General features: G+C 40.5%; 1 protein-coding gene across 6 annotated transcripts in view; it reads right to left on the reverse strand.

Moving 5' to 3' along the window:
* The window catches only part of LOC144937715 (serine/threonine-protein kinase Nek5-like), a 97,497-nt gene that overhangs the window by 5,375 nt on the left and 65,561 nt on the right, over nt 1–26,561 (reverse strand). For 2 of the 6 annotated variants that reach the window (XM_078865158.1, XM_078865160.1), the window contains exons 2-17: nt 23,613–23,779; nt 22,726–22,822; nt 21,802–21,899; nt 15,770–15,853; nt 14,591–14,661; nt 13,623–13,709; nt 13,030–13,084; nt 11,619–11,819; nt 10,527–10,608; nt 9,572–9,723; nt 8,407–8,597; nt 6,728–6,833; nt 4,357–4,479; nt 3,831–3,917; nt 3,053–3,142; nt 2,419–2,484 (exon numbers count right to left, since the gene is read on the reverse strand). In XM_078865158.1, the coding sequence (XP_078721284.1) occupies nt 2,419–2,484; nt 3,053–3,142; nt 3,831–3,917; nt 4,357–4,479; nt 6,728–6,833; nt 8,407–8,597; nt 9,572–9,723; nt 10,527–10,608; nt 11,619–11,819; nt 13,030–13,084; nt 13,623–13,709; nt 14,591–14,661; nt 15,770–15,853; nt 21,802–21,899; nt 22,726–22,822; nt 23,613–23,729 (1,707 nt within the window). In that variant the 5' untranslated portion in view covers nt 23,730–23,779. Of the gene's footprint in view, nt 1–2,418; nt 2,485–3,052; nt 3,143–3,830; nt 3,918–4,356; nt 4,480–6,727; nt 6,834–8,406; nt 8,598–9,571; nt 9,724–10,526; nt 10,609–11,618; nt 11,820–13,029; nt 13,085–13,622; nt 13,710–14,590; nt 14,662–15,769; nt 15,854–21,801; nt 21,900–22,725; nt 22,823–23,612; nt 23,780–25,389; nt 25,434–26,561 lie in introns of those variants that run through there. The other 4 variants (XM_078865157.1, XM_078865161.1, XM_078865162.1 and 1 more) reach the window with 4 other exon arrangements.

Raw genomic sequence — 26,561 nt, forward strand, 5'->3', positions numbered from 1 at the left:
GCTTCAGCCGTACCGAACCTCACAAAAATAATATTCAGGGCCTACCTTGGCTCCTCCCACCCTCAACCAGTATATATACAAATACTGTTTCCTGGAATTTCTCTCACTTGATACAGCTATCGTGCTGTGAGAGTTCCACCTGAAGACGGAAGCTTGTGTTGCCTCCGAAACGTCGTGATTTTTATTTTATTTTACTTTTATTAATTTTAATTTTTTACCTACGTGACTTTACCGAAAAAACCTAAGAATACTTGCATTATTGTGAATGCTATTTGTAGTTGGACAACTCGAGCCAGACTTGTGCCCATGTAACTTGAATGCGTTATTGAGAGCAAGGATGAATGAAGAAGTATCTCATCCACAGTTCAGTGTTATGTGCAGCGCTGTACATTTGGCCTGCAGTATGGTGATTACACAAAGTGACCTTATTTAAGCTTATTCTCTTGTTGTATAGTTATTCAGTGCTAATGTAGGTGCCTGATCTATCCAGGACCTATTGTTGAGATTCATGTTATCTAAGACAATGTTATGATGCTGCAGTGTTCATTCATTGTATTGATATTGCAAGTATTAACAGATGCTGTATTTTGTGCTGTTTTCCCATCAGTTTTACCTCATTTTAGTCATTAAATACGTTGGAGTTGGATGTTCACCCTGGCTCTGAAGGTTTATTAAAATGCATGGTTATCTACTCGGATAGTGGTGCAACGCAGCGCACAGCGAGGCCGAGACAGTTATACCAAATTCCATTATTCTGCACAAGTTGGAGTATATAAGGCAGGTGGATATCCAAATATTGGTGATGTCCCAAAAGCATAATACAATGCATTTTAAAAATCTATTTTCACAGCTTGGTTTATCCAAATGAAAAGCGTGTCTCGTGGAATGGTTTAATAAAGTGAGGATCAACTGTACGATCTCTTGAATTGTACCTAAAGGGGTTATTTTAGCAGCAAACTCATCGTGAATAATAAAAACCCTGCAGGGGAATTTTGATGTGTGTACCTTAACCTACAATGTTGGAAACTCATCATACTGCCAAAACTCGTACGGAACTAATGGTTCCATTACATGCATTGCAAATGTTTGGAAGCCATCACAGCTGCACACAATACACATAAAATATATTTAAATGTAGCACGTGCCTTTATGCACAACTTAAGGTTGAGCATGTAACATCCCGTGAATGTTTCGCATTTATGAAAAACACAAGATATTACTGCATTTATTCATATGTAAAATGTAATAACTTTTACCAGTGTTTTGACCAAAATTATGCTTGTGTTTATGTCGTTACATGTTGGTATTAATTTATTACATGCACATTCATGACATTTATGAGCTTTTGTGAAATTAGGGCACGTAATGTGTAATGCGCATGTTATTGCACACGGCTGTATATTACATGGTGCGTAGGAATCTGAAGATGAATTTGTACCAACATATGTCCATTCATACACATGCATTCATAAGCAGTAGAACGGGTGCCTAGTGGCTTGCACAATTGCCTAAAATCACAGTAACTTGCACACATCGCCATATAATTGGGAAATTATATGATTAAAAATAACATTCGTTTCATCTTAAAATTACTCCCAGGTGATTGGCGACACAATGATAGCAAATTGACAGCAAGATCCAGCTAGTTGAACTTGAAAATAACATAGGGACACTTAATGTATGAAATATATGCCAATTATACAGAAAATATATGGCATATCCTCTGGGGGGGGGGGGAGCGGGTTGTGGCAAGGTATGTCAGCAGGTGGGACACCAGATGGTCCATCACATTCATATATTTTCATTGTATAATAAAGTAATGCATGTCAGCTTATGTTTTGCAATTTGACTAATTGAATAGAGAACATATTGTAAAGAAGGTGCAACCTTCACACCAGATTACAGTTCTTCAGTGAATACGTGAATTGTGAAGAGGGGAATGCTGCAACGGAGGGACCAAACACAAATTCAGGTGTAATGGATATTCCTCTTCGAAAAGTTCAACAGACTATAATCTACACATTTAACTTATCCGATTTTATACTATAATAATGCACAAATACATTTGTCATATTTCTGACTCATTAACAATTAATGTGAGTGTATTTCTAGAATTATAATATATAACCACATATTAATCACATATCTTGAACTGAGAGTGAACAAAACTGAAGCATATATGCATATAAATGTGGCATATTTCAGTCGCTAACTGTGCTTTTAAAACTAGACACTAAATGATCCAATTAACAAATAATAGACATGGAATTTCAAAATGAATAGCACTTTAAAACTGAAGTACCCGTAGTTATCTCAACTAACATGGCTCTCGGTAGAGCTGACAAATCAACCATATTTATACCCACGTAAAAATATTCCCCCAAAACCAGGTGCTATTTTCTTGTGCCGAGTAATTACCTCTGGGGTTACGTGATTGAGCTCTCCCTCATTTAAATCCCTGTGCAGCGGGATCTCAAATGCTAACTGCACGAACAGACAAGAAACATCACATGCGGCACATTGCACATTAATCCACATTGTTCTTTTGACCGAAAGACATGGGCACATTTGATATATACTAAAGCTTGCGTGATCAAGCACTATCAGAATTGCATAGGACAAATATATTGCTATATTTTAATAATATACGCAGTGGGTAGAAACTTAGCAAAACAAATAATATAACATAAATAATATACATTTTAACGAGTTTTGCTTTTGTTTAGGAAAATGTGGTGTGCCTGTTTTCATATCTTGCACGTAAAATATATACTAAAAGAATTTAAACCATCAATATATAACATATACTTAATAGACGTTGAGTTCACACATTTGAATATGAATTTAACACGCGATATCATTGCAGACCCATTTTCAATTTGAATGTAACTTTTACGTCACAGCTCTTCAAAGACAATTCAAGCGTTTATCATAAAAAATGATGTAGTCTACCATTTACAGACTTCTAAACACAAATGTACGCAGTATTCATGGAGAAACCACATATTTGGCTATTCCTCCCCCAAGTCATGTTTTTACAGACGAACATCACCTTCATTCCTTTACACTTCTCCTTGTTGGCTCTTCTCTCATTCCTGTTCTGCAGCAAGATTTTCCGATAGTCTTCCCTTGCTATGGGATCCTAAAATACAATGTGGTGTTACACCGCTCTGTCAGTGTGTGCTTTAGTTTTCTGTCCTTCCCCCATACCTCCGATTAGCACGGTTGGCTATATCACGGTGCGAAAGAAGTTCAACATACATACAAGATACAACGAGTGACTATGTATGTTAAACTTGCTTTGTAACTATCACCAACTTGTCCTGGGCACAACAATATGCCTGACTTAAGCGGAGAATAACTGTCATGTACAATTCGTTTCACAAGAACAGATTACTAAGCACACAAACATGCTGAAATATACATTTTTAATTATGTGGCCTATGTCTTATGTGGCTACAGCAAATTGTTTCCTTAAAAATGAATGGCCTGTATGTAAACATTGTAGCGAACTATAGGGAAGTAATAAATATCTGCCATAATTGGGAACAAGGGGTTGAACCAAGCATTTGAAACTCTTCTCAATCAACAGGAAATGTCTAAATCACGTTTGCAAGCTGTCACTTGCATTTATAGGTGGACAATGTGTGCTACAGGATCAGGAAACTTTTACATTGGGACAATTGCAATGCAGAAGATGCACTTCCCATTCTGCTTTTTATAAAACTTCAACCTTAGAGATCCATGCGAGAGGTTTACAATGCATGGGTTAGACAAATGTCAACCGTGTATGTTGATGTGCAGCAGACCCTGCAAGGTGTTCGCCTCACCTTCTCATAGTCGAGGTTCTTGGTTGCGTCAGCAGGTGGTGCTGCAGGTTGGGACTTCTTTTCACAGTGGTTCTCATAAACAGGAACCTTTAACACGATCGGAATCCAGGGCCATATTACAATCAGTGAAACTCGATGGGGAAGGGGGGAAGGTGGCGTCGAGAGTAAAAACTACAACTGAGTTTAACAAGCAGTAAAAACACAGTATTAAATGTTTTTAGACTTAATTTAGCTATAATGCACCTATGAGAACTAAAAATATTGGCGACTGTCATGTGACAGACATTACTATCTCTGAATCAATAGCACAGTTTTATTCTGACATGAGCAAGTGAATTACCATGACCAGTACAGCCAAACGAGGATCAGGGGCATACCAACGACTGAGTGCATATATGTACATGCAGTATTGAACAACTGTGTTCTGTTTCGTGATTTTTTTTATTTACGTAAGAGCTTCTCACTTTGTTCCATCAGCCAAAGTTACTGGTCATGCCCTCGTTAGTGACACCTCCGTGAGCCATACCTCTTGCTTGTCACGATTACGAGATGCCCAGGGATTCCCCCTCTCTTGGCCCTTCCCACCTGGTCCCATGCCAGCTGGCACGAGTCGCCAGCGGTCGCCTTCGCCTGATGCCGGTCGAATGCCCTGAGGTGGGCGCAGCATCACTATCACCACTATGACCATTCTTTAGCTTCCGCAATTCCCTTCATTGTTTTAAAATAACAAATCACCTTGTACACCTGTGTAAATCGGCCAACATTATTAAATAATAATTTGTAAAAGTGTACTTTCGTTCATAAAAGCTATTGTAATAGTTAGTCTTTTACTGTTTTGTTTACACAGGTGAAGCATTTTATAACTTTACAAACAAACTCTTTGGGTCTTTCGGTAAAGTCATTTCTTTAATTTATTTTCATTTTTTTCATAATTTTTCTATCTACGTGACTTTACCGAAAGACCCAAAGAGTATGAATTCCTGCAGTCACGAAAGCTTTAAGTCAAGATTTACAAACAAAATTGATGGATAAGTGTGCAAGTTCATGAAGTTTATCAAAACCAATTAGTGTGAAATGGACTGATCATTCGTTCAACCTGGTCTTGCATTCCTCAATAAAGTATCTCTAATTATGCATTAAGAGTTACTTTGTAGTTAGCAAATTAAATTAGGAATGTGATTAGCAAGATACATTTTATATATGACTCATTATTTTTTCAGATGACAGACTTTATCTTCACAAAATTCCCTAGCTATATATATAGCATGCTCATTAGAATTGGTGTTTTTTCCCTATTTTAATGGAGTGTTTAAAATAGATATGATATCATGTGAACCCTTTACCTTCAATGCAAATATCTCTGTATAATGAAAAATGATGTTTATATTACAACAAAAATATTTAATTGGCTTTAAAATATGCTCTTTTTTAAGTCCACTGTGAAAGTGAAAAGCACTGCCTACTGTTGAACACATTTTAGAAATCCTTTGAGATATACATGAGCTAGAAAATAAAGTATGCAATAGTTGTGGTATACTGTACTTGCATTTATGAACATCATATGGACCCATACCACCATGGTGAACTATATGGCACCTTTTCTAAAGTATACCCAATTATTTTAGTTTTTAGTACAGCAGCAGTGCATTAATGAGTTAAAATCCTGTTTTGGTGAAGTGACAGCACGATGTGGCTCATGTTGTACACCTATGTCTAGAACAGCCATAAATCTCCAATTTAAAACACAACTGCACTCATTAAAAGTACCTTAGTTTTTTTTTAAAGAAGGCAAGGGACATTGCTTGTTCTCATGTACATGTGCTGTAAATCAAAGGTGTTCATTACGCGGTAGTTCTAAAGCTCATGTGCCGCTACGGTGCCTGCTTGCTGTTCTATAAAGGCGCAAACCAATTACGGGGCAACATGAAAAATGAGTGTCTATGGCAGCAAAATCAAAACAAAGGCCCTCGGAGGTGAAAACGTAACCCCCAACTTGATAAACAGGGTTGGGTAAATTGACGACACACAGAATAAGAAACATAGGCCACAAACCGACCTGGGGGCACCAGCAACATATTTACGATATATTCTTCACTTGCAGTTTTAAACGAACATGGATACAAATATAAATTTTGACAAAGAGACGACTGGATTAAAATACAATTTTAAAAGCAATGTATAGCAATAAAACACATTCGTGAAGAGTATCTACGCTCATTATTATTGAAAGATAACTACACATTGAGATGCATGAATGCCTGCCCAACGTGACTGAATCTCCAGATATAGGTTACCGTATTAAACTCCAAAAAAAGGTGCTCATTCCAAAATACTGCACATATTAAGAAGTTCTGTGCAAGTAATGCAACGTCAACTGCTATAAATTTAACTATGGCTACATCAATTAAATTTCAACGTTAACTTTCAAGAGGTGACTAAAATAGACATAACCCATTCAAAGATGTATATTAGACACGTGTGATGTATAACATACGCTTCATTTTGTTTAAATAGTTGCTGTGAAATACTGCATTAGAATTGACATTTACGTACGGTATTAACATGTTTGAAATGGAATTCCCTTCATCATCATAGTTAACCTATAAAGTGTATTACTGTATTAGCATTGAACTCCTGTTCAACCACAATCTCGAATATTTAAGAGGATTGCACTATTTTAATCAGCATTATTCATAATTGCAAGAAAGTATTAGCGTTTTAATTACACATAGTTCATCAAACGCTGTGTGTACTCAGATCGCCCATGAAATAGAATATTATATATAAATGGGCTCTTCGCCTGCTTCGAAGGATATGGTCCAATGCACTTCAATTCAAAAGTGCCAATCTCCATAAAGTACTTGCTTTGTATTCACATGTGTCCCTCACTCACATACCAGCTGTTTTTCCACTCTCAGCTTGTTCCGGCAGGCCTCCTGTTTCCGCAAGAGATACTCCTCCTGGCAGAAATCAGCCAGTTTCATTTGCAGTCTCTCGTGCTCCCTAGAATCGCACAGAGCTATTTAGTTGAGTTACTCACAACATAACTAGTATTCCTTTTGACAAGTGTTAATTGAAACATACAATTACATTACATGAAAACCAAAGTGTTTCCACAACACTCTTCTCCAATGGTGGTCAAGAGGCCGTGGTGAAACTTTCCCATCCCTACAGTGGGGGCCATTCTCACCATGACATATGTAAAATGTAAAGCAATAACAGCAAGAAACAAATCATTAGTATGTATCGGGTACTGCCTTTGTTATCTACCAGGCCATGTAAAGTGGCAATGGCAATTGGTGCAATATCAATAGCTTAAATGCACAGATGGGCAGTTCAATGTACCTTGTCGTTATACAATGCAGAAATGCTATTAAACTATTTGACATGTATTGCTTTGTGGAAGATTAGTGCAAGGGGATTCGCTCTTACCTAGGCAGACAGGTCTTTAGTCCTAAAATTACATGTTAATAAGTGGGTAGTTTTGCAAATTTGGCATAATAACCCCCACAAGAGTAAATATCTGCTCAAGGTCCAGGAATCTTTTAGTCCACAAAATTACTGCTCAACAATATTTCACTACTTTTTTTTATTTCAGGTGATTTTTCCTACATGTTTGCCTTAAATGTAACCAAATATGATGACAAATATAATTTAAATTGACATTGTCCAAACATATCTCAAGATACTTTACAAGAGGCTGAAGTTATAATGATCGTTAAAATACACAAATATTTCCAATGGTCGAAGACAATACGATACATAAAACAAGTGATTATAAGCAAAATTTCATCAGCAGAGGAGAGAAGGGAGGTATTGAGTAAGATTTTGAATGAAACAAGAGCAATATATAATTAACTAAAATGTATCTAATTGTACAAGTGAATAAAGTCCTCTACATATAACTCCAAAAAATCAAGTTGGACAAATGTTAGAGGATTTAACATGTATGCTTTCGTGACCAATATCATCCATAAGAGGGTTTTTTTGGGTTAGATCGGGTGAACATTAATGTTTGTCACGTAAACGGAACATGCCAATTCGTTACTAGTACGGCGTACTGGTGTGTTGGAGAGTAAATCCAATTGTAAATGTTGTGGCTGTGTCGGGTGGTGGCGGGCTTAAGGACACATTTATATTTACGCGATTTAAGCCAAAAAAACTCATCATGGATAATATTAGACGCAAAAGCCTACGTGTTAAGAAGTGCACTTATTTATTTTCATCTTAACATTTTTGTTACAATAAATAGTGTATTTAATCATGTATTTATATCCAGAATAGCATCAATGAATCTCATGACCTGCTTTCAAGAGTTCCACAATCGTATGTTTAATACATTCCGAAATGAGTAATTATGCACGTGGGAAGAAAACAGAGTACTCGGAGAATGCTCACGTATACGAGGTTACAGCACTCAAGAAAGAACGACATCAGTAAGCAACCTACCTGCTGTGCTGCCATCTACTGGCCAACTTTTACTTGTGCAGATTTGGAGTCTCATGCACTTCTGATGATGTGCGTGCATGTTCCATCAACTGTACCCAGCTATATTGTGCCACTGCTTCACGTTTACCGTCCAGGAGGGTCTTGCTCTCGTGGGCCCCACTCAACGCACGGGGGACGCTGCTGCTGCTGTTGCAGCAGATCCAGCTGTGCGTGGTAGTAGGCGTATTTGGCCCGTTGGCCATCCGTCGGCGGAGAGTCCACCCTCTTAGTAAATGGTTTGCATCGGGCTTCCATCGCCTGGGCGGCCAATACATTTCGCTTTGGCAACAACAACAACAACAACAAAAGTGATGTGTTGCTCAAATTAACATGGAGATGGTACTCATCTCCTGTTTATCGCCCTAAGCCAGTGGTCAACGTTCCTCATTCCTATGGCAGGGGATGGTCGATTTATAAGGCAGGCATTGTTGCCTTCCCCAGAAAGTGGGCCCCAGAGAGATTATGGACTGATTCAACCCCTAACAAGGATTTGAATTCACAACCATCCAATTTCAAGCTGCTCGAACTATTCCTTAGCCACCAGGCACGTTGCTTCGGCATCACCTGTACAATATACTGTAAATCCTCTCAAAGCCAGACTCGTGGAATTCAGAATTTGGGATGAGCTGGAAAGACTACCAGAAAATAATGAAATAAATTACACCAAAATAATCCAACTGAAAAACTGTTGGCACGCTAATTACGCTGTGGAGGGGGGATATGGTGTTCTGCTGTCCATCTGCATCCAGATGGACGGGAGGAAATCCATTAAAATACATTACTTTTACCTGTGAACTGAGCTGATTGAAGTTGGTTGCAGCTTGTGGCCTCAGTTTATAAAGGGCAGGCAATTTTACCTCAAGCATCCCAGTTTTAGGCAACATTTGCAGCTAGTTTGATTTTATTATGTAATGATGATGGAGGTGGCTTAGTCAGCGCTGGCTATGCCAAAAAACAGAATGCCATCTATGTATGTATGTTGAACTTCTTTTGGACCGTATATAACTAACCTTTATAATCAGAGATTAGCTTCCAAAAGACGAGGACAATTGTTTGGCAACAACCTAGCACTCGTACTTTGTTTTCTCATTGTTATTATCAATTAGGTACCTCTATATGTAATTTGAAAAATGGAAAACCCGAGGTCGCTTTTTTGCACTGTATATCGTTAAAAATAAACAGTAATGCGATGCAAACAAAATGCATCAAAGGAAACCAGGATGGAAGAGCCATAGAGATCTTGGTCAGAATACCTTCGCTTGAGCAGAGGGAGGCAAGGGAGGGTTGATGACAGCATGAGACCACGGTGGCCTCTGCTTCCTCACAGCAGGGGACACCGCTCTGTCTGCTGCCACCTTCCTGGGCACCTGGGCCACTGAAGGATTGGCACGAGGAGCTTTTCCTGCTGAAATTTGAATCAAAACATTGATGACATAATTACGTTTGATCTATTGTCATTGACATACATGCAGCGGCTCTTAAAGTACTGCTTAGAAGTTTAGAAACTGAAACAATCCAGTGAGCAATTGATAGGTATGTATCTGAATTCAATTTCAATGACAGTCACATATATAAACAAAATTCCAGGTAAGGGACATGTTGAGGCTAAATTTCTTGTTGTAACTGAAGTGGGATTTACCCAAGACTTTGACGTTTTTGTTTACTCTTTATAAGGAACAAATGAAAGCCGAGGACAAGACTTTAACCTAACGTTTCAAACAAAAGATGACTTCTTTTAAAATCATGATACCCTTTAGATACACTATACCCTATAGGTACACTACACCCTATAGGTACACTATAGGGTATCAGGTTATCGATATTTATATTGTGTACCGAAATATGATGCATTATGCAACAAGTTACATAACTGTTTCATTATTTAAAAACAAATATGCTTGTTGAATATTTAAATGTTAATTGTGCGATTTTCATTACGTTAAGAAATCCATTTTCCTATTCTTTGTGGCACATCCTAAAAACTCAAACCTCTGGGTTAAGTACTGTGCATTGGATTCATTACAGACGTAACAGCATTCATCATTTAGTAATTATCTTCCACGTACATGGTATTATCAATGATCATGAAGAATGCATTGTAAGACATTAATAGCCTTTGAGCATTTACGTGTGAACTAGGTGCGTAAACACTTTTACACATGAATTGTGGCTTCACAATGTCGGTGTCACAGTACATGTGAGCTTTGCCTTGTTGTGCCAATTTTGCTCGTTGCCCAGACACAGCCTTCTTGCTGTGTATCACAGTGTGACTGAACTCTTCATTGTATAGCTGCAAATCGCACACACGCACGAATATTCACCAAGCATTAATATGCAGTGTGCATAGTGCGGAGAGCAATTTTACACACTAAAAATGTGACATGCATTCATGTGCAAATTACAATGCCTTAAAGTAACTGGTAGGTTATTTACATATGCTAATAGCCTATAGTGATGTAATGAAGTAACGCGACATGATTTGCATCACTGATGAATTCATTACATTTTAACACTACCCACCATATGTTTGTAAAATAATAGTTTGTTGCTTGTATTGCAATATTTAATATCAGTATAACATGTTCCATTGAATTAATGTTGTATGCCTGTCTATCTTAATATGTCCTCCTAGAATTCTGATTAAATTATATATTTCAATAATGTTTTATAACTATTGCATACAAATTTTCTAGATTACAAACAAATACAGATTAATAAGCATATAATATATTAACTACATGTACAGTACATATCAACAGGATGCACATGTAAGTGACATTCAAATAAAAATGCTTATTTCAATGTTCTTAGAAAAATATTAGTATGCTGCACTTTTGGTAAACACAAAAACATGGTTTATCCTAACCTAATACTAACCTGCAACTATACAACAATACGATAGTTAAAGTCATTGGATGCATATTATGGTAAAGTGTGTGCATAACCTGTTACTAGATCTACATGCAAGGCAGGCAGAGAAAACACAGCTCTGTGGGATAATCTGCAAAAAAGACTTTGCTCCAGCGCTATACAGCATAGACAATTGACTTAGAGCCACAGTAGCGTACTGGACTACCAATGTAACGGTACAAAATGTAGCAAGCACTGTTGTAGATTTAGGGTAGTAAATAACCTGAAATAGATATATTTCACCATGTAAAACTATGACAACATTTTTCGTCTCCCAGGTTATTGGCCTTTTGGACGGATGTTTTCCAGCAGCCCTTATGTAAGCAGGAAAACCCTGAACTGATTTCAACTTTCTAAGTATCATCAGCATTGTGTGTTCTGTAAGCACACCTCTGGTCCCAGAAACTTCTGGATGCGGCTGGAAAGGAAGCATTTGCACAAGATAGTGTTGATTGAGGGTCTGTCCCGAGGGTTTGTCTTGAGCATCTGGGCCAGCACGTTGCGGATATCATAGGAGTATCGGGATGACAGGGGCTTGTAGGAGCCCTGGCAAATTTTCATCACCAGGTGGCGGAGACTGTTGCCCTCAAACTGAGTGCAAGTGAGAGAAACGCAAAAGAACAAAGAATACGATATACAAATGACAATGATGTTTTTTAATGTAATGGAGACCTATCTGAAATAGGAATCCTACTGACACTAAATAGCGACAAATTACTTACGCAGAAAGTTTATTCTGCCAAAATGTGGTTTAAATGGTGCGAGGGACACCCGCTTGTGGGTATCTCATCATGCCATGCCCCTGCCGTGAGCTCTCCCCTCCCCCCCTCACACACCTCTCCCCAATAGCAAGCACCTATCTGGTGTATGGTTTTGAACTGGGGCACCCATCATACATTCGGCTTTTGGAAACAGGTATCGCAGATATAATTTGAATGTATGTAGTGCCGTAACTCCAAATACTCCAATTATAAGGTCAAAGGTCACATTTTTTGGGAATTTTGACCTCATTCTCATACACTACATATCTTAAGCTTTAAAACGATACCTCGTTGATTTAAATTGGTGGGGCAGTCTAAGAGCCCTCCATACAGATTAGCTACTTATTTTATAAATATAGACGTAATCCTATTAGCATTTTTTTTCCTTTACTATATAATGTATGTAGATCCAAATTATGTCCCTGCAAATTAGCATAAGACAATGCTAATTTCCTGAAACAGGAATGGAAATTCGACGTACAGTATCTATGGAGCGGGGGGGGGGCAATCTTTTCAGTTCCGTTCCACAAACTGATAAGACATTTATAATTATTAGTACACTACCAAAAATATGGTGGCATTGTTTTCAACAAAGTTAAATAAAACCATCCACATGCATTACTTTTCATAATAATTTCGAGCACTTTGTTAATCCACTGTTGGATGAAGGCCTCCCTCCATGATGTCGCCCATGGGAGTTGTTTGACCAAATTTAACCACACTGGTCAATGCGAGTTAGTGAAAGAGCGGCATTGGGGGTGGCCTGGAATGGCACAGATAACACTCACCATTGATGACAGCCATAGTCACAAATATAAATCCAGCTGACAGCTTCATAGCGCAGTTTGCTAACCACTGTATGACTGGCCCACCCCATTATTTTTGCATACGAATAATTTTCTAACACAAATGCACCATCATATTAGATCATTAGTACATAAACATGTGGCATTCTATTCGGCGTACTGTTAGATATTTGCTCAGTTCGTATTCTTCAATCGTGCAAGAGTGCGATGTAAAGCGGTATTGTGCATACGTACAGGGTGGTTCAGGGTGCACAGTTCATATAGAACACAGCCCAGAGACCAGATGTCACTGCAAGTCAAACAACACGATGTCACTTCATGCACAGTTTTAATACAAACGTGTCGACTGAACTATTCGTTCTTCATTCACAAGAGGTGCATAATTGCCGGTTCAAAAACATAAAATAATTATCCTAAAATGTGCACAACGTATGTGGCACAGGCAATTTGGAGAGCTCATGTTAAGCCAAGCAGAACATTCCCGTTTATATTATGGCTGGCACACGAACTACACAACTGGAGAGGAATTCACAAAGATCACAAGGAGCAGTGACTGGTGTAAAACTCTCGATTTGTGCAGCCTCAGTGTAAACCCACTTGTGAGATTTGGTACACTTACCATCCCTGCACCAAAACGTGTGCCGATTGATTTAATTATGGTTCCTAATAGCAAAGTGCAACTATGTATCAAAACAATATAGTCTCAGTATATGGTAAACAATCTAAAACATTTAAATATAGAGAATCTTAATAGAAAAAAATGGATATACTTCAAGTAACCTAATTTTTCCCACTCTTTTATTAGCCTCTTTGGTTTGAGGACTTGCCTTTTATTGTTGTAGGGGCAGTTTTCACAGATTTCTGGCGAGAGGTAGTAAGGGGTACCTATGCACGTGCGTGCGAGCTCCATTGTGCTGCAGGGGAAACGTAAAACCAGGACATTAATAAATTACTCGGACTAAGCCTCCCTAACAAGAACAACACGAGCAGCAATGCACATTCAAAAACATGCTGAAGCGGAAACATTGCCCAGTATTATTTAGTGACATTTTGTGTGTGAACAGCTATTTCCATAATTAAACGTGCAGTATCCTATTGAATTAGCTGGCACTGCTAAAAATCAGAATAACAGCTGTTTTATCACAATTCACAAATATTGTTGAAATAGCATTAGTGATATATCCATTTTAAATATTACTTCCTTATAATTAGGGTCAGAATACTGAACAATCTTCGTTTTCCCTTTGGATTGACAAATTTAATACACATCCTTTGCACTGGCATGGTGCTGGGCACCCACCTCCTCGTGTACCGTTCCGGTCTTCATAGGTGTTTGCTAACAACACTTGCCCCAGCAGTCTATTAAAGCCTCTATGGGGCATCGTTGTCTTTGCATTGCACTAATTTATTTTTTGTATGCACACTCGATTTAGTATAATACATGCATCAGCACAATAGTATACGTATGTTAATGCATTGACGTAACTTCAAGCACCATATCACAACAAGCAGATGTCTAAATAAACAAGCACAAATATATTACGACTCATTACAACGAACATGATTTTTTATTGTCTTTTAATGCTAAGTACAGAATCCCCATCGGCTGTTGGTTATCAGACAAACATATTCTGTATCTGTGTATAACATTACTAGCGAGTCTTTGTTTGATAAGCCACACATAAAGTCACTAAATGTGTACTATGCTACTAAAATAGCATTTGTGTTCAGGAAGCAAACACAAGAAAAGGTGTGCAATAAATAGAAGTGTACAACAGTTATGTGATTGCTATACTTAGTGAGAATCCGGGCGATTCCAAAGTCCCCAAGCTTGATGGATGATTTGTTGTTGGTAAGGAAGATATTCTGGAAAGAATTAAAATAATTAAAATATAGGTTTGTCTCAATGATTACAATGATGATAGTAAGATCTTGACTTAAAGTTTTCGTGACTGCAGGAATTCATCTTCTTTGGGTCTTTCGGTAAAGTCACGTAGATAGAAAAATTTAATCACGACGTTTCGATCGCAACACAAGCAATCGTCTTTAGGTGAAAAGATACAGCAGGCCGACTGCTATTTCTTCCTGCCCAGCAGTCGGCCTGCTGTATTTTTTCACCTGAAGACGATTGCTTGTGTTGCGATCTAAACGTTGTGATTTATTATTTTTCTATCTACGTGACTTTACCGAAAGACCCAAAAAGGATGATAGTAATGTCGGTTTTTAAAACAAAAATACTCATACATAATAATAAGACGACCATATTACGTGATACTGTTTTGGCATTTAATAATAGTGTGAGGATACAGTCAAAGAATATCTGCCATACGTTAGGTTATATTTGAAACGTCATCTTTATGCAAATTGCAGCAAGTGCAGCTTATTATGGGGAGACGAGCAAGAATATAAATACTGAGCCCCTGCACATCATTGACATGCTGTTATTGAAATAATTTGTCCTCCCATCTTATAAGAGCCAAGAGGCGAGGTGCGGTGCCTGATGCCATGATAATTGACACTGCGTGAACTGTTACCGGTGGGGTTAAGTTTGATGAAATGGCGATGTGCAATGCACGATTCATGATGCATTAGGACAACTTGCACACACTGTGCATTCTTATCCTACCCTAGTGTCTTGTAACCTAGGGGTTCATTGCATAACAATAAGACTTCTTCAAATTGTGTATATTTCTTGATACGTGTATGTAATTTATGTGCATATGTATGTACTGTGTACATATGAGGGATGTATATTGATTACAATATGTATCGTACAGGTGGTTGTATAAGTATCTCTTGAAATATAACCTGACCAAACACTTTGCAGCAGTAGTAATGGACCGTTATGTAACGTTAGTACAGCAGTAGCAATAATGCATCACTACAGAAAATGAATTCAGGCATTGATTAAGCAATGATATGGTAGGTTAATAAAGGGTGAAAAAACTAATTTTATGAGTTGCATTGACATTACCTGTGCTTTTATGTCTCTGTGGAGCACTTTACGATCATGAATATGTTTAACAGCCAAGCAGATTTGAACAAACCAGTTCAATACCTGTGTATGGGGAAAAAACACATTACAATAAAAAATACAATAACTGTTCTACCTTGCACTGATGACAGAATATAATAAATATATGATGGTGCTAGGTGGAATGCACTTTTTTTAGACTCATTTACAGTGAGAGAAAAAAGTGTTTGATCCCCTGCTGATTTTGTACGCTTGCCCACTGACAAAGAAATGATCAGTCTATAATTTTAATGGTATGTTTATTTGAACAGTGAGAGACAGAATAACAACAACAAAATCCAGAAAAATGCATGTCAAAAATGTTATAAATTGATTTGCATTTTAATGAGGGAAATAAGTATTTGACCCCTCTGCAAAACATGACTTAGTACTTGGTGACAAAACCCTTGTTGGCAATCACAGAGGTCAGACGTTTCTTGTAGTTGGCCACCAGGTTTGCACACATCTCAGGAGGGATTTTGTCCCACTCCTTTTTGCAGATCTTCTCCCAGTCATTAAGGTTTCGAGGATGACGTTTGGCAACTCGAACCTTCAGCTCCCTCCACATATTTTATATGGGATTAAGGTCTGGAGACTGGCTAGGCCACTCCAGGACCTTAATGTGCTTCTTCTTGAGCCACTCCTTTGTTGCCTTGGCCATGTGTTTTGGGTCATTGTCATGCTGGAATACCCATCCATGACCCATTTTCAATGCCCTGGCTGAGGGAAGGAGGTTCTCACCTAAGATTTGACGGTACATGGCCCCGTCCATCGTCCCTTTGATGCGGTGAAGTTGTCCTGTCCCCTTAGCAGAAAAACACCCCCAAGCATAATGTTTACACCTCCATGTTTGACGGTGGGGATGGTGTTCTTGGGGTCATAGGCAGCATTCCTCCTCCTCCAAACACGGCGAGTTGAATTGATGCCAAAGAGCTCCATTTTGGTCTCATCTGTCCACAATACTTTCACCCAGTTGTCCTCTGAATCATTCAGATGTTCATTGGCAAACTTCAGACGGGCATGTATATGTGCTTTCTTGAGCAGGGGGACCTTGCGGGCGCTGCAGGATTTCAGTCCTTCACGGCGTAGTGTGTTACCAACTGTTTTCTTGGTGACTATGGTTCCAGCTGCCTTGAGATTATTGACAAGATCCTCCCGTGTAGTTCTGGGCTGATTCCTCACCGTTCTCATGATCATTGCAACTCCACGAGGTGAGATCTTGCATGGAGCCCCAGGCCGAGGGAGATTGACAGTTCTTTTGTGTTTCTTCCATTTGCGAATAATCGCACCAACTGTTGTCACCTTCTCACCAAGCTGCTTGGCGATGGTCTTGTAGCCCATTCCAGCCTTGTGTAGGTTTACAATCTTGTCCCTGACATCATTGGAGAGCTCTTTGGTCTTGGCCATGGTGGAAAGTTTGGAATCTGATTGATTGATTGCTTCTGTGAACAGGTGTCTTTTATACAGGTAACAAGCTGAGATTAGGAGCACTCCCTTTAAGAGTGTGCTCCTAATCTCAGCTCGTTACCTGTATAAAAGACACCTGGGAGCCAGAAATCTTTCTCATTGAGAGGGGGTCAAATACTTATTTCCCTCATTAAAATGCAACCAATTTATAAAATTTTTGACATGCGTTTTTCTAGATTTTGTTGTTATTCTGCCTCTCACTGTTCAAATAAACCTACCATTAAAATTATAGACTGATCATTTCTTTGTCAGTGGGCAAACGTACAAAATCAGCAGGGGATAAAATACTTTTTTCCCTCACTGTATTATGCATTAAGAAATGGCATGTCTCTTTTATCGGATATTATCCCCACTCCAAAAATGAAATACTGAACATTTTTATTAATCTACCTTTGCCTGCAGTCACGAAAGCTTTAAGTCAAGATTTACCTTTGCCTGTTAAACTAGGCATATAAACAATCACAAATCGCTCATTAATTCCATCAAAAAAGTAGCCTGCAGCGCCACACCTATTACCATCATTAGGGGAAAGAACGGTGATCCAATCTCCGACCCCCAGGAACAGGTTTGCAGATTTGCTGAGCATTTCTGTGAGGTCGTGGGGGAGGGGAAATCCCTCAGCCAGGAAAACGTGGGACAAAATGGGGATGACACTGCTGAGGCTGCGGTGCCTCAAATATTGGAGGAGGAAGTCATCCCCTGTGAGTGGCTGGCTGAGGTGCCATCTGTTGAGGAAGTACTGAAAGCGATCCAGAGTCTGAGACCAGGAAAGGCACCAGGCAGAGATGATCTCCCAAGCGAAATGCTGAGGGAGGGTGAAGTTTGTGCACAGACTGCCCTACATGACATCATAACAACAGTCTGGACCACTGGATGGGTTCCGCAGGATTGGAAGGATGCCCTGGTGGTCCCCCTCTTTAAGAAGGGGGACCGCACAGACTGTAACAACTACAGGGGCATCTCACTCCTAAGTGTGCTGGGAAAGGTCCTGGCAAGGATGATTCAACATCGCCTTGCTAGGCACGTTGAGGAGAGGCTTGCGGAGCCCCAATGCGGTTTTATGAAAAGGCGGTCCTGCATAGATGCCATATTTTCTGTCCGTCTGCTACAGCAGAGGTGTAGGGAATTCCAACAAGACCTACATCTCTGCTTTATTGACCTGGTCAAGGCCTATGATACTATCAGTAGGCCTGGGCTCTGGGTTGTTCTTCATGCTTTCTGAGTCCCTGACCCGTTACTCATGATCATTAAGGACCATCATGATGGTGAGCGGGCCCGGGTAAAACTACGTGGCCGGGAGTCAGAGCCATTCCCTGTACACATTGGGGTGCGACAGGGATGTCCTCTGGCTCCCACATTATTTAACATCTATTTTGACCACGTAGTTCGTGAAGCCTTCAATAGCTGTACTGGAAGAATTTCCATTTGGTACAGATACAATGGGAGGCTGATCGATGTGCGGGTGCAGTCAAGGGTTGGCTCCCTATTGCTCAACCACGTTATGTATGCCGATGATCTGGTAATTGCTGCTCACTTAGAGGAGTTGGAGGCGCTGCTGCTGAACCTGGAGAGAGATGGGGCCTTACCATCAAGCCCCACCAAAACTAAGCACCTGCCAGGGTATTTTGTACCATCGGACACTCCACTCCCACAACTCCCAATTGGTGATAGGGCAGTTGTGGAGAGAGTGGAGAGTTTCTCATACCTTGGCAGTGTGCTCATGACCGGCTCCGGTTTAACAGCAGAGGTCTCACTCCGAATCAGTCCAGCGGCATTATCTTTTCATCGGTTGCGTAACGCTATGTGGAAGCTACCTGGTCTCTCGCTCCACACGACGCTTCAGGTCTTCTCGGCCACGGTCAATTCCTCCCTTCTCTATGCTTGCGAAACGTGGACCCCCGAATGGAACATCTTTGCCGGTTAGAAACATTTAGGCTGGCCTGCCTACGATGCATCCTGGGTTTAACTAGGCTAGATTGTGTGAGGAACTCACAAATCCTTGAAAGATGTGGACAAAGTCCCATCGGTGAGCTCCTCCGGCAGGCAAGGCTGCGCTGGCTGGGTCATGTAGCCCGCATGCTCATCCACCAAATGCCTAAATAGCTTTTGTTCGGCCAGATCGAGGGGGCTAAATGGGCGCAGCACGGGCTAGAGAGGAGATGGAGTGATGTGGTACAGGAAGCCGTGGAGCTGAGTGGACTTGCTGATGACTGGTACCAGCAGTGTCAAGATCGGCCTCTGTGGAGGAGGCTAGTGAAGGACGCTATTGGCAGTTGAAGGCAGTCGCCCTCCAACAACAACGGAGGGCGGAGGAGCAACGCTCACAACAACAAGGGGAGCGCCAGTTAGCTAAAGCACAGCAAGTTGGCACAGTAGGGGGCACAGGTGGTGCATCAGCCACTCATCTCAGTCAGTCGACCTGTGGCATCTGGGTCTGCCCCGTGACCTCCTGCCAGCGGGCGTTCGACACTTCACGTGGCCTCAAGGTGCACATAGCCTGGCACAAGCGTCGTGGTGATGTCACCGCCACTTAGTGGTGAATGGCGGTTGTTGTTTAAACGATTTAAATACAGAAAGTCAATACACCACCAGTGATGTAATAAAGTTTAGGTAAATGTCAAGCCTCCCAACCCATTTAACAAGGGTAATTAATGTGACTATAATTATCCCTGGAAAGTGGGTGGTGGCCTTTTGCTTCAATTGTTCTCAACAATGTGTGCAAGGACAACATTTGCCCTTTGTTATTTTTACACAAATAATAATGAATTACATTTATAAAGCACCTTTCTACTCGGTACTCAAGACAATGTGATCAGACAATTATCTTGTGCTGAAAGCATCAATGTAATCATGATCAAGCATGAAGGCTTTACAAAATATATTGCCATCCTGCATATGCATCTCGATTTATTGTAATCGGGTGACGTTGCACAGGATCTTCTCTTTAAATGAAAATTACACAAAAAACAAAATGAGCAAAGACACACTAAAAGTAGATTGCTAATACCAAGCGTTATGCTGTTACTGTATATTGAATTATATATGCATACTGCTGTGTACTGTAACAACTGTACATACTTGCACATTAACTTTAATAGTAAATATTATGCACAATAACGTTGTGGTCCAGAGATAATATAACTTTTATATTGTTATACTATTGTAGTGTCTTGTAAATCACTCAGACGGACACGTGGTAACAAGTCACCTGCTTACACTTTATTCACCTATACTTGCATCAGTTGTAGGCACTGCTAGAACTATCCACACGGTCACTTAGATCTAACTTCCTCAACTCGTCTCGACGTTACACCTCACCTATCCTGCCCTCGGCAGCTCTGCTCCTAGCGACTCCACACACCGCTTAGTCGCACTCAGCGTCTTCACGCACAGCGCCTCTGCACACAGCAGCTTCTCACACTCCACCGCTGCCCTCGCCTACGTTCCCTCAGAGCCACTCACTCGTCTGTCCCGGGTGGGGGGATCAACCATCACCCACCCGGCGACTCGTGAGGGTTGAGGTCCGTTGACGGCTTGAGCGGCAGCAGCGAGATGTCTTCACTCTTGTTCCCAGCAACAACTAATCCCGCTCCGCTCACGCACACGCCCTTATATCCTCCTGCCCATTATCCGATAGCTCTCGTGTGTCTCTTTAAGACTAGTCAGGCTGGCGCCATTAATCAACCCTTATCTCCCGTCTCCCTGGCAACACCTCCGGTGTCAGCGTGCACAACTGGTCGACCCGGTTTGCACCCACTTAGCCCCTTAATTAGGTGGCGGTTTGTTCGTGCAACCACGTGTTGCACATACCTGTTTGCCCTTGGTTGCACTCGGATAACAGTATGCACCGCGTATTTTACTCCCTACACTATTATGCAGTTTTATTTATAAAGATTTCCACATACTAACAATAAAGTTATTAATTTATTGCGGAAACGACTGTGGTATGGTTGTCCATACACAGCGCATTGAGATGTATGGATGAAATGCGCCTTACAAATGTAACTTATTATTATTAACTTCTGAGTTGCAAGTCATGTATTCTGACTCGGTGCCACTCAGCCAGATATACAGTGACACTGCACGTTAAAATATAATGGGCAAAAAACATTGTTTCAGTTAAATTGCAGCCAATAAAGGTGTGTGTGTGTGTGTATAATGTATTGCATGTAAAACATTTTAAAAAATCACCAATTAATCTTGTAAAATCTTGCAATTTTTATCCTCCTTTAGAGTTATGCTAAGCAACTGGAAATAAACAATAATTTCTCAACAGTACTCTGTCATCATTAAATCAAAACCTAATTATTCGTGTTCAAGAGCCATTGCCCACGATGAGTGTTGCTTGAAAACATATTCTTTGTATCATAGTGTTATAACAAGAATAAAAAAAAACACATTTGTATTACGAATTCATACAAAGAATGTATCTGATGATCAGTATCATTACTGTGTATAACTTATGAGTTACTCAGCTGAGTGGTGAATATGTCTATGGCACTATGCTGCTCTTGATGCATTATTACCTGGTCTTCTGAAAAGAGGACCCCACGCTGGCTGTTGATCCTTTGAAGCAGATCCCCTCCCTCGCAATACTCCATCACAATGCACAGTTTTACATGATCTGCGCAACACAAGGCCCAAACTGCCATTACGCTAGGAAATACAAACCATGTTAATGAACGTCCGATACTATGACATTAAAACTGGCAGTGTGTGGGAATCGCAATCAAAAGGTTGCGAGTTCAAATCCTGGTTGGGGGTCACCTCAACCCATTACCCCAGCAGGGATGATAGAAGCAATACCACTGTTGCGGGAAGTCAAGAATGATTTGTCCTCTGGATAAACGTCGCCCCAACATATAATGTGGCTTTTCCATCAGTCGTTTCGGGCTGTATATTGGTTGTCTGTACAACCCATGCGGGGAGCAACTTAATTTTTTATTGTAAAACATTGTTAAGTTGAATCATAAATGTCTCATTTTCTAATGGCAAATTAGAAGACACACGTTCGCATTTAACAGTTGTGCAGGGAAACATGGCACGTTTTGTATGCCTGAGTTTGACCTCTGTGACCCTTGGGTGTCTCATGAGACAAAAGTCCCTGCAATCTCTGAGCATGTCTTGCACACTGCCACATATCATATCACCATTGTTTAAAGTGTTATGTTCTCTGTTATATTATGCCTTGTAGTCACATTCCCAAGTTTAGCTTTAACGATATGAACTGTGTTGACAGACAGCACTATGTATACTGTGGTATTTAAAAAAAAGAAAATATATATATGGTTCAGTCCAAATTAAATTCATTTGATTAGTTTAATGATGCTGGATTATAGCTATTTCTTGATTACCCAGATATCGCTTCTAAAACTGATATGTTTGAACAAAAGCTCAATGTTTTATATATGCAAACATAACCCTTGAGTAATAAGTAAAGGAATGCTTACCTTGAAAAGATTCCATAAAGGTGACAACGTTTGGATGCCTCATTTTGGATAAAAGCACAACTTCCTTTTGTGAGCTTTCTCGATCCTTAGCCTTCATCTTGAACATTACATCGGCCAAAACAAAACAATTACACGAATTAAGCAGAAATATGAACATCATAAAAGTGGTCGATATGCAAATTGAAAGTTATTATTCTTCGTAAGAGCTTTCAAATCACATTTTACAATAATTATTCTGAAAACTGCAAATCCACAACTAAAGTCAATATAATTAATATATATTGTTGGATCTTTCGGTAAAGTCACGTAGTAGGGAAATAATAAACACGAAAGCTTTGAATCAAAATATAATTAATATAATTAACATTAACGTCTGAGGTATACAACCTCTGATGTATTTTCAAGTTGTGACCTTCCAATAGATACCGTGTTCTCAGGTACATCATGTACAAGGTGGCTAAACAGTAACTGCTAATAAACAGCAAGTGTTTAGCCATCTTGTTGTTGTATGTGACATTTGTTTTGCTCAGTTTATCTTCAGTACAACTTTGTAGCCATCTTTATTCAGTTATTCAATCATTTCCTGTGCAGTATTAATTTCCATTAGTTGTATTTGTGCATGGTTTAACTGTAAATTTCTGTTGGGTTCACATATCTGACTTTTCACATATCCTCTGCCCCGAGTGAGTCAGATGTGCGAAGTTGTATTGCACAATAATAGCCTACCGAGGCCACCGGTCGCTATTTCAAGGTGTAAATAAGCAACTGTAATCGCGTTATAATGGTGGCAGTGTTTTTGAAGGATATAGCAGTACACGTGTAATGTTTATCGTCTACTTGAAGTTTATTTTACGAAATTGAGTTTGACACCATGGCAGGCGACTCACCTTAGTGAGGTTGATCTCTTTGATAACACACTGCTGGCCGCTCTCCTTAATCCTTGCCAGCAAAGCCTTTCCATAGGAGCCCTCGCCAATCTTCTTAAGGATAGTGTACTTCTCCATGCCCTTGACCCATACCACGCTGTGCCCTGTCGTGCAGGCAAGCGGCAAATCTGGTGAAAATGTAGTGAATGTGTATTCTGCTTGTAAATAAATACCTTCTCACGCTTTGCAAGCGGTCTTCCATTTTGCAAGGAAATGTAAAAACAATGTCAGTAAATTGTCTAAACTTTTGTTTAAAAGCAGATCTTGTGCTTGACTAGAGTTGAATTCTCAGTCCAACTTAGTTGTAGTAAATGAGTACTGTGCTATATTATGCAAGTCGCAGTACTCGTGACAAAACAAAGACCCCCCCCGGCCGCCTTTGTCTCCCTAGTGGCAATGATTACACACTGCACAAGGTATGCATTTGAGGCTCAGTCGACCTAGGGGAGGCCCAGGACCGGTTCAGATAATCGTCACCGGTGTTGGCAGTGAGAGGTAATCGAACCCAGGTGGCCAGGTTCGTAACGCAGCTCGCTGACCACGACAACACCACTCCCATGAGACTATTGTACAACATGCAAGTGCATTAGCTACAGTACTATCATGCAAACGGGTGTTGATCTGGGTACCTAATTGAATGGAAAGGTTTCCCAATTAACCATTGCTTAAAATCAGGATTGTGAGCTCGTGATTATTTCCCATGCAGAAGGATGTTCAGTGAACTCTGCCTTTGCATCAGGCTAAATGTTGCATTTATCTCAGCCAAAAACTGAACCACTTCGGAGCGTGCACCTATGTTTGCCAGGATTCTTAAGGTTTCTCAACCACAAATCCCATTTACGACTACAATGAGCCCAGAATGTCTTTGTGTCCCGCACGTGACGTCACTCCACGTCGGCCAGCCCCCCTCATTAATAATCATGAACAGGTGACGTCACTCCACATCGAACAGCCTCCCTAATTAATAATCATGAAGAGGTGACGTCTTCCAAATGGACAACCCCCCGTCAATAATAATTAGCGGGTGACGTCACTCCACATGGGGGGGCGAGGGCCTTCCTCCCCCCTCCTCGGCGTCAACTCACAACCCTCACGACATAGTCAGAACCCTCACGTCACGTGGTCTCCGTCACGCTGTTGAGACATAGAAGTAAAAGGACGTCGTGATGAACAAGGGATTATAAACTTTACATGAAATAAGTCTGTGTCACCGCGCCCTTACAAACTGCACACGCATTGATGCGATGAATATCACGTCACGGTCTGCTTTTTGCTTGCAAGTTTCAGATGTACTGCAGTACACCCGTCCTTGGACGGGAACAAGTAAACCCGTAAAAACAAAGTTTTTCACTATAAATCCTTTATATGCGTGGCGGCTAGAGTCTTCTCGTCCTCTGGCTAGAGATGGCTGCCACCCATGGATCAGATGATTGTCTGCCAGTATTAAGCAATTGGTAATTAAATATTTAATTTGTTTTCCCTAAACAGTGTAAAATTTTGGGAATTTTTTTGTCTCGCACAACGAGTCTGTGTGGAAAATGTCAGCTCGATTGGATCACGGGAAGTGGGTTAAAAAACGACCGAAAGATTTGCACGGTCGTAAGCAAGCAAGCAAGCACGCAAGCACGCAAGCAAGCAAGCACGCAAGCAAGCAAGCACGCAAGCAAGCAAGCACGCAAGCAAGCAAGCAAGCGAACTTAATATAAAGGATTTAAAAAGGCGAATGTTTAAATATCACCAATGAGGAGCGCCTCATCATCAACACCTTTCACCAGGAGGGTCCTGATTTGGGATGTTTCACACCTTCGATTAGCACGCTTGGCTATGTAACGGTGCGATACAAGTTCACCATACAAGTTCACCATACATGTTCAACCTCCACTTCCCTCTTTCACTACTGAATTTGTGTATGTTAGGAAGTGAGGGAAACCCCACGAATACCAGGGGGAAGAGCACTCACTCCACACACAGCCTGTGAGAACCTGTAGTTAGAAGACCTTACATTGCCATCGCTTTAAAAAACCATTATACACAATGCAATAATGATGCAACTCGAAAAATAAATATCTTGTACACAGGGGCGGTTTCTTCATTAGGGCGATTGGGCGACGCACCACCAATGTCATTCAACCACAGTCACGCTAGCCGTCACTGTGCCTCTGGATATAGTCCAATCAGCGTCATGTCACGTTCTGTGGAGTACCGCCTCTTTTTGGGCGATTTCACTCCGGCTGAGAATCGCCCCGAGTGGCCCCATAGACTTACATTCAAAGATGTTTTTTTTCGAACGGGGGGCGCTGCAATGCATTCTCTATGGCTTCCGGGAGGGCTCGCACTAACGTGCTTACGTCATCATACGTAAGCACGTTTCATCCAACAATATAATTTGTCGCCACCTAGTGGAATCTTTAATAAAATAAACTTGAGTGGATTGTATTAATAGTGAGTATAGAAACAAACAAGATGTATTGTAAGAGTCACTGTATTTTTCATTAATATTAAAGAAGTGAAGTTGCCTTTACATGCTTAAGCTGTTAATTTATCCATTGCATGGGTGGACCTTATCCTTATCAATCATCCAGACATTTGCCCCCCCTGAGAGATTTTGCAGGAGCCGCCACTGCTTGTACATCCACGCCGAGGCTATATGTAGCACTCCCACACGAGCTTGAGTGTGCGGTGGCGAGATGTGATCTCCCCCTCCCCTGGTACGCAGTAGGGTCGTGGGTTCGATGTTCATGTTATTTTGGAGTTCGCGTGCGTTCTGCCCTTGCGGTAGCTCCACAATTAGACACATGCGAACATACGATTTGGCTACTACACGTTTGCTCATAAGCCACTTCGATGAGCTATCATATGTTGCCAGGTCTTCACTGAAAACAAAGAGCTAATAGCGCAGTGGACTTTATC

The sequence above is a fragment of the Lampetra fluviatilis genome, chromosome 19 (genome assembly GCF_964198595.1).
Source record: "Lampetra fluviatilis chromosome 19, kcLamFluv1.1, whole genome shotgun sequence".
In the NCBI taxonomy this organism is placed as follows: domain Eukaryota; kingdom Metazoa; phylum Chordata; class Hyperoartia; order Petromyzontiformes; family Petromyzontidae; genus Lampetra; species Lampetra fluviatilis.